General features: G+C 43.9%; 1 protein-coding gene across 1 annotated transcript; it reads left to right on the forward strand.

Annotated features, from left to right (window-relative positions):
* The first annotated feature begins 5234 nt into the window (after positions 1-5234).
* On the forward strand, positions 5235-6264 carry LOC120738915 (protein FAM78B-like). Its single transcript, XM_040040493.1, has one exon. The coding sequence runs from the start codon at positions 5369-5371 to the stop codon at positions 6059-6061; it is 693 nt and encodes a 230-aa protein (XP_039896427.1). The 5' UTR covers positions 5235-5368; the 3' UTR covers positions 6062-6264.
* Positions 6265-9429: the final 3165 nt, after the last annotated feature.

Genomic DNA, 9429 nt, shown 5'->3' on the forward strand with positions numbered 1-9429 from the left:
GCCTTGTGCTTTACGCTGGGCAGAGGGGGGAGGGGCGGTAGTTACACTCAGTAGCACAGGAACAGAGCCAGAGGGAGAGAGAGAGAAAGAGAGCCAGGGACAACAACGTCACGTTACAAAGGTATAGTAATCATCCACAACTATTTTCGGTTGCAGATGATAAGGGATTCAGAAAGTTTATTCATGCGGGCCCATATGACAGAGAATATGCATCTTCTTTTTGTTTTCATATTATAATTTATATTTAATTGTGTTGTGGTTTGCAGTGTTTTGTGTTGTTTTCACTTTAAATTTGTAAAAGGAAACAGCTGAAAATTTAAATAGTTAAAAGTTGAAATGTGAATAGTTGATTTTTGTATTATATGATTTATTTATTACATTTTATGTGGAGTGAATAAATAAAAGTATATTTACGGTGGTCCCTAGAGACAAAGCACATACAAACTTCAAATCACGTACGAACTCTGAAGCATGTACAAACTCCAAAACACGTAAAAACACGTACAAACTCCAAAACACGTAAAAACTCCAAAACACATAAAAACACGTACAAACTCCGAAGCATGTAAAAACTCAGAAGCACATAAAAACTCAAAACACGTACAAAAGACAACAGAAGTGCTCCAGGATGCTGGGCGCAGTGTTGAGCTTTTGTTATCTTGTGGCTACACAAGCCAGCAAGTACCAACGACCGGATTTGGTGTGTGATAGTAACAGGTAGTTTAACTTTTTTTTTTAAATTATTTGAATATATATGAGTGCCTGTGTATAAATACACAAACAATACACACATGCTTTCAATTGTGTAATTTAAGTGATCTAGTAGCTCTGCTTTGGAAGTTCAGTTCATGCTAGAAATGTGTTTTGGAGTTTGTACGTGTTTTGTCTCTAGGGGCCACCGCATATATTTATATATAAACATATATAAATAAAACCACTTTTTTTACATTAGTAATTCCTTTTGTGCATAATTTTATATTATTGTTAATAATAAATAAATTAAAGCAACAAAGCAACCTGAAGAGCCGGTTCGGAGCCGAAAGAGCCGGCTCTTTTTAGTGAGCCGAACCGAAAGAGCCGGATCTCTAAAAAGAGCCGGAAATCCCATCACTACAAAAAATGTTTTAGTTCGACTTTGGTAAGCTACGAGCTGCACCGGCCAGGGGCGGAGCGTGGGGGTGGCTTACTGGGCTTAAGCCCGGGTTGTTTTGTCAGAAGCCCGGGGTCTTTTGGAGTGTAATTTTTTCATAGTTAGATGCCTGGCTGACAACTGTATAAAACAAAAAGTACACACAATATTCGAAGCACATAGTGCACACTGTGGGAATTTACGACTGTGCGTGAATCCCCCCTGATATTGGTATGATCCGAGCTCAGGCACTAAGCGACTGAGCGAGGGGGCGGGGCAGCTGCTGCCAGCAGTGAGTGCGCTGTTGGAGAAACGGAGCCAGCCATACTAAGGAGAGCTTAAGTTTGACCAGGTACCAAAGCAAATCATTCGTACAGTACAAATAATGTAAATATGACGGTGAATCACGAAAGATTGATATCAACCTGATCACTTGACCAATATTACGTTACTTGCTCTTCAAGTGAATCAACAAATGGCGAAATGAAAAGCCGAACAAATGCTATTTTTTTAGAGAGTCTTAGCTTACGTGTGTTTATTTCATATTTTCAGTTCTTACCCTCCCCGACTAAATCGGTTTCAGTAATGCACTGAAATATAAGAATGGACATTAGAGGCTTCTTTCAAAGAAAAAACTCAGGTAAATGTTATTTTATATATTATGCTTTGTATGTTGTTCAGTATATTTCTATGCAAAACAAGAGGGATTTCAGTACACAGCAGGATATTCACATTTGTAACCAGATATTTACACTTTAGGGAGAAAACATAAAACATTTTTACTGTACAACATCAATTTAGAGTAAACTTTTGTTTTAGATAAATATTGAAATATATTTTGAATTAGTTAAATGTCAGAATAAAGAGAGACAGAGCTGTCTATTTTTTATCACTTTGATCAAATTTAGGAGTACATATACACTAAGTTTGTTAATTAATAAGAAAACTCCAGACGATTCCATTCTGAGCTGAAGAAGCTTCTGATTGGTTAGTAGAGTCCATGTGAGTAAATTGGTGGCACAGCTGTGGATGCATATAAGGCAAAACACAGAGCCTGTTTCTTTGAAATGGGAAAATTAAGAGATGTCAACCAAAACACCAGGAAAAGAACTATGGAGCTCCATAAGTGTGGATCAATTTTGAATAAAATTTGGTGCCATTTGCAATTAAGAAATGCAGATAGAAATACAGATAGTTTCTCTCTTTACTCTTTTCCCTATATGAAGTCATTCTTTTTTGAACAAAACTCAAAACAGAGCCTATTAATCTTTCAGTCATTTCTAACCCCCCCCCCCAAAAAAAAAAAAAAAAAAATCCCACATGCATACTACCCTTTAGGGCTAAGCCCCGGGTGTTTCAAATGTCTGGCTCCGCCTCTGGCACCGGCTTGATGGATTGTCGGAGCATTATGGCTACCGAGGAGCCTTGCGGAGTGATACGTACTGTGCTTCAACGTAATATTACCGTATTGTGTGTATAAGGACCATAAATGGCACCTGTTAAGAGACACGGTTATGAAGCGGATTTCAAACTCCAGGCTGTCAGTCACGAACTTGGAAAGAGAGCAGCTGTGAAATCTGTCTTTATTATTATGCTCAGCGTCTTTTAGTTTACATTTTGACTGCACAATTGTGAGCTCTTTGTTATGCATAAAATCAACATAGTTTTCTTTTATTTATGGAGCATTATTATTTAATAAATGCTCATAATTTATTTTTGAGTAGTTTTTTTCATGTACATCTATGCTGTATGTTAATAAAAGTGCCTGTGTGACATCTGGGACACAGCTTTGACTAAGAACTCTCTTTTTGTTCTTACCTTATGGTTTTAAAAAAATATCGAGATATATGTCTTATATCGCCATCCAGCTAAAAAATATCGAGATATGAATTTTGGGTCATATCGCCCAGACCTATTTCTAACTATTCTTCCAAGCCACATTTGCCACGTAGCCCAGTGGCTGCCGCCTTCACCTCGGGGTGTTTATCGCTGTTTGGCCTCTGTAAGCTCAGAGGCCAAATGAACTTGGGCTCTGAAACTACAGCACCTCAGCGAGCTCTGGGTTAGGCTGATAAAGGCGTGTTTCTGACCCTAAAACTCTTGACCCTAACGGTGCATACACACCGAACGCGATAGAAGCGACCAGAGCTTCAGGTTTACATATAAAGTCAATGGAGGACCACGATGAAGCGCGACTGGGGGTCCCACAAAACTTCAGAAGCAGATTGTCGTCGCGAAAACGCTTTTCTGCCTGATTCACCCGAACAATTAGTGCGATTAATGCGATCGAAAATACACGCGGCAGTTTGTGTGGTGCAATTTGTGCATTCACGTTTATCGCGTCTGATAGGTTTGTAGCTTGAACCTATTCGCTGGAACGTTGAAGACAATATAATTACACAGCAAGCAAGACACGAAGTAGGCAAAGTTCTTCATGTTTCTCGTGCACGGGAGAGAACCGGACAAACGCCGTTCCTTCGCTTGACCCCAGTCGCTCTCGTCCGCTCCCCCGTAACACTGCTCTTTTATTGAGGTTACATGAATATACATAGGTTCATTAACATATGACGTCTACATACAAACAAAGAGTACCTTGCCTGTGTGTGTGTGTGTGTGTGTGTGTTTATAAGTAGTTTTAAACCTTGTGATCCACAAAACAGCATAACAGTAAAAGAACTGACTGCGTTACAGTCAGTGCGGGACCAGCGGCTTCGCTCACGCACGGTTCATTTGTAGTTTGGACGCGTAGGTGTGAACATCTCCTGCAGGTGGGGGAGGACTATCCTCCACCCGTGAGCGCTTTAGCACGGGTGAGGTGCCCACAGCAGCACCGCTGCTTGTTGAGAGTAAGAGCAACACGCCCTTTCACATCAAAAAGTCGTCATGAATGAGTCTCCAATAACACCAGAAAAAGTCGCCAGATTTGTCGCTAGTCGCTTTTTAGAAAAAAAGTTGCTAAGGGGGTCTGAAAACCCGCTAAATATAGCGACAAAGTCGCTAAGTTGGCAACACTGCGCTCTGGTTCTTTGCTCCTTTGTCACACTGAGTGACTGACGTGGCTGTAACACTAACACCAGACTAGTTCCTGGTGAAGACAATCAGTTGGTCCAGTTTCCGTTTACCTCAGCGGGCGTGGTAACAACATTATATGTGCTGCTGTAATTTTGGGTCAAAGTCCTGCAGCCAGCAATATTACGGCAGCACAAAAGATAGCACTTGCTTCTTTACCCAAGGCTCACTTAGCCGCTCACTTAGGTTCACTTAATCCCTGCTGACCGCCACCTCCAACCGCACAGCCATGGGCAGCAAAAACTCGTGCATCAAACGAGAGAGCATCGTGGTGTGTGACCTGTCCGCCACCATAGACCATTGCCCAACGGAAATCAGGGAGCACTTTCGTTATCTTAAGTACAAGACGCCCTATTTCAAAGCGTCTGCGCGGATTGTGATGCCTCCAGTCCCGCGCAACGAGACCTGGGTGGTGGGCTGGATCCAGGCGTGCACCCATATGGAATATTACAACACCTACGGAAATGTCGGCATGTGAGTTCACACCTCTGTCACCTGAGTCCCAGTTATATGCGCGTGACAGGATTTCAGATGCAGGACAACGGGAGCGCGTGCGTGACGGCGCGTCTCCATGCACTCTAGTAACTATGATAACGCGTTCGTGCCTGATCTGCACGCGCTCGGGAAGCATTTGTGCACATAGCAGGTTAACGGAGCTTATCAGCCTCCTTCATTCAAACGCCCACCAACAGATTCTGTTCCTGTGACTCTGGCAGTCGCTAATCTTTGTTAAACATTATGCAATATGAAGATAACGTAGTTTTTGAGTGTCCAAGTAGTAAAAGGGGAAAAAGTTATTGAATAGTGTTGAAATAAAGTGAGAAAATTATGAAGGATAATAATATTCCAAGAGCTGAAATTACTTCATCTAAACATGTTTTAATCACATTTTATCAACACAAACTGCACGGGTGTATTGAATATGAATAACTTGTGTTGATTTAACTCGTTGTTGTTGTTGTTTAAGTTGCTGCCAAAGCAAAACATCTATGTTCAACCAGTTTCCACACTGTTGAATTAAGTAAATTCAACATGTTCTTTTTTTCAGTGTAGGAAAAACAGTCGCCACAGCACCACAACTGGATCTAGTCATGCTGGTATCATTAGCAAACTAACAGACACGTTACACGTGTTCCTGGAGTCCATTAAGGGGCAGCTAACAGGGATCAAATGCGTTTGTTGGGGACTACTTTCATCGGTGGATTTGGTGCCATGTTTATACACGTCATACACAACAACAGTGGCTTAACTTGTGTTTTTAATAAGTTTGAACGTCAGTTAAAATCTATGAAACATCTTTTGAATGAATGTTGGAGTTACCCAGAGATCTCTTGGTTCCTGTCTTCCTCCAGGTCCAGCTGGGAGCTGCCTCAGCTCCGTGAAGGCCTGGTCCGGGCCATCAGCGACTCAGATGGCGTGAGCTACCCTTGGTACGGAAACACAACAGAGACAGTCACCATAGTCGGCCCCACGTCCAAGCCGTCCCGCTTCATCGTCAGCATGAATGACAATTTTTACCCCAAGGTTTCCTGGCATGTGCCGGTCAGCAAATCTAAGACGCCTTTACTAACAAACATCAAAAGAGACCAGAGTTTCACCACCTGGCTGGTGGCGCTCAACACCACATCCAGGGAAAAGATCCTGCTCCACACCATCAAGTGGAGGATGAGGGTTGACATCGCAGTGGACCCGTCCCTGCCTCTGGGTTCCAGGGCCAGGCTGGTGGGCCGGGTGCACCAGGACCAGCCGCGGGTGCTGACTCGAATGGAGCCCATCCCTCTTAATGCCATGGGGAGGCCCAACGCCAACGATGCCCAGGTTCTGATGTGGAAGCCCAGGAAATGTGTTACACCGCCCAAGTAGAACACCACGTGCATCTGATTGGCCGTTTTTGGACATCATATCATATCAGGCCAATTCTGCTAACAGGATAATCAGATGAGACGCAAAAGCTTCTTTGGCTCTTGGAGGAGGCGGACACACTTTTTCTCCTCTCCCTTATCTTCCCTGCTTATGTCCTTGTCTAGTCTCGTGGGGTTTTTTTTTGCATTTTCCCTGGAACATTCTCTCACAGCCTGTTCTCTAAAACCTAAAAGAGAAATTATGGATTGGATCAACTGGTCCCTAAATGCAATTGACACCCCTTTCTCAACGAGAAGTTTGGGCTTGGGTGAGCCTGAGTGCTGAAGATATCTACCTATTCGGAACCATGGTAACAGGGTTCTGGCTGATCGGAGCTGGCTTGGCCCTGACTTATCGAAGAATTAAGAAAGGGGAACCGGCTGTTCAAACCCCCACAAGGCTGCCCGCTGGGATTGGAACGATTCCCCACCGCTGCCTTTGACGATTAGAAAGTTTGTTAGTCCCTGCTTCTGGTGCCGTTGGGCTGCCGGGTGTGCAGGCATGCACTCCGGCCCTGCACAACAGAGGGAATACTCGTCTGAAGCTTGAACATCTGCGCTGGGATGTAACTGATACCTGTGCTGTAGCTACTCAGGCCCTGGAAGAAGTGACGGAGCTTAAACACAATTGACAAAGGTTTTCGTGGCCTGCTCTGTTCTGTACGCTTAAGTGCTGTGTAAGAGTTTAAGCGAGGAAAGTTGTTAGAGTTTGTTTGTGCGTTCACGTCCAGCGAGGACGGCGTCGCTGTGGGGTTTCTTCTTCATCGTGGACGCAGACAAGTAGAATCTCACCGGGATGACGTGAGCGTGCAAACGCGTGTATCTGTTTGTGCTTGTGTGCTTTCTATAATGGAGCCCGGGGTCGGGCCCAGGCGTGCTGCTGTGTCACACCGGACTGCCTCACACACTCACACACACACACAAGGCCTCGTTTGTAAAGCCGAAACATTGTAGGGTCATTTCTTTTCTTTGTGTTTTAAAGATTGTCACATGCAAACACAGAGCTACCTTGTTTTTGACATATCAGAGGAAAAGCAGAAATAACACTTTGGTTTCAGTCACATACACACAGACATGACTGAAGCCCTGCAGCAGGACTATTTCCCCCTCCTGCAATCGCACGTGGCCAGTTCGTCCGAGCTGCAGAGCTTCTCCCTCCCTGCCTTTTGAAAAGCCAGAGATGCCTGTGTTGATGACAGCCTGCTACAGTCAAACATGGTTTTATCATTTGAAGAACGTACTGATGCCAAGTTCCACTCATGTAAGACTGAGATCACACCAAAACATAGTTTCTTCTGAGTTAACCCTGGCAGCGTGCAGCCCTGCAGTTAGAAGGTGATCTGCTGAAGCGCAGCAACGTTTCAGCTGTCGTCAACGTACCTGCTCATCCAGATTTGGGATATCAAACTAACGCCTGTTAAATCTCACTCATCTGAGGGTTACAGGATTTTTCTTTGTCTTCTAACAGCATTTGAAATATCTAGAAAAAATGTATGACGGTTCATCTTCAGGGTGACGAAAAAAGTTTCGTCCATTCAAAAATTGTCCATTCAGCAGTTAGCAAAATATCCAAACACGTGACGGTGTGAGAGGAAGTGTTTGCTTCGCAGCGTCTCTGGTGGTCTGTCGTGATGTGTGTGTCAAAAGGTTTGCAGCTGAAAATGAAAGCCAGTGTGTGCTGTTTGCCTACGAGCTCACAGCTTCAGTGTAGTTCACTATTAGGCTGTTGTGTTTTGGCTCGTAGCCTTCATCGTGGTCGTAAAACATCACACACTTGGCTGAGATTGTGCGTTTTGTATTTTTTTCTATTTCACGTCTGCATCATTTAATCTGTAATATGTTTTATGATGACCCCGATGAATGCTGCGAGCCACAAATGCGCTTGTCTAGCCTTACAGTTACTCTGTATACTGTCGGTGCTGCAGGAGGTTTGATCTCTTCAGGCTTTTTCCTCTCCTCCGTGCACCTTAGAAGGAGGTGAAACAGTGCCCCAAACCAGAAACCTCTACGCTGCTTCTGATGATTTTCCAGGCAGTGCATTTGCTGTAGATCTGCTCATCCGGCCTCAGTGGGACTGAAAAAAAGAAAAAAAAGGCTTCTGCTGAACTGGTCCAGATGAGACAGAGATGAAGAGAGGTGGATGATGTAACCACATTATCTTGCCGATGCTGCTCATTACTCTTGGTGCGAACCGAACAAGCCTTCACTCACACACACACACACACACACACACACACACACACACACACACACACACACACACACCTCATATAGAACAACAACAGAGCCAGGATCACCAGGAAGGACTGTTCTGTCGGCTTACTGCAAACCCTAACACACACTAACTGCACAGCGATGTGGACAAAGAGATAGTTTAACACCCTGATTATTGTAGCCATGACACAGGGGCAGTTTGTGAGGCCAAGCCGACAATCACGAGCAGCACTTCCAATGGGACAACTTAGAAGGCGATCGTTATTGGACTGAAACTTTGCGCAGAGAACTGATGCTTTTATAGTGGGAAACTTTTTCCCCCCCACATGCCCCGATGAAAATAACGTGTTAATTAAAAATACATTTTTACTTCACCGTGAGGGTCACACAGTCTGCCGTCAAAGTGCATCCGGGCCTCAAGTGTCTTTTACAGTTAACAGCCGTGCCTGTGGGCTCGGAGCAGAGCGCTGCACGGCCCTTCGTGTGAATCTGACTTGTTATTCCTACTTGTCCTGCCGGTCGACGTTAGATTGTCTGAAAGCGACAGGCTGACAGTGTTTTACAGTGTTTTAATGTGGAGGACGTACAGTCCTTTGTCTCAGACTGTCTGGCTTTTGCATGCAGTGTTTTTAAACTCATTAAAACAAATGCCAAAAATAAAGTGTGAACTTGGTCCTCTTTGTCGCTCCACAGCCCAGGTACAGTGTAACATTTTTACATGGGTATAAGAGGCTGCAATGTCCCCATGGTACATTCACAGACTGTAGGTAAAAGATGGACGAGCTGGCTCTGTAGCGGCGTTCTCTGTAACCACCAGCAGGAGGCGACTTTAGTGATTATAAGATACTTGTATAAAAATCTACTGGGAAAACAACCTTTCAGCTCTTTTCCAGATGGGTTTATAACTTCTGATCATAGTTTCACATCTTATTGAACACAAATTGATTTTTATTTGGTCAATTATCAGTCAGGATCTTAAAGCATTTATCTTTTTAACTGCGTTAGAAAAAAGCTGCTCTAGTTTCTAAAAAGCAATAACTCCTACCGAGCAATCGGTGGTCACTGTCGACCTCTCTGACTTTTTATTAGCGCTGTTCACATGTGTAGAGCACATCT

The sequence above is a fragment of the Simochromis diagramma genome, unplaced genomic scaffold (genome assembly GCF_900408965.1).
Source record: "Simochromis diagramma unplaced genomic scaffold, fSimDia1.1 OVJJ01000026.1, whole genome shotgun sequence".
In the NCBI taxonomy this organism is placed as follows: domain Eukaryota; kingdom Metazoa; phylum Chordata; class Actinopteri; order Cichliformes; family Cichlidae; genus Simochromis; species Simochromis diagramma.

Excerpts from the sequence above, each read along its gene's own strand:
- LOC120738915 (XM_040040493.1), top strand. The coding sequence starts at position 5,369 with ATGCGTTTGTTGGGGACTACTTTCATCGGTGGATTTGGTGCCATGTTT.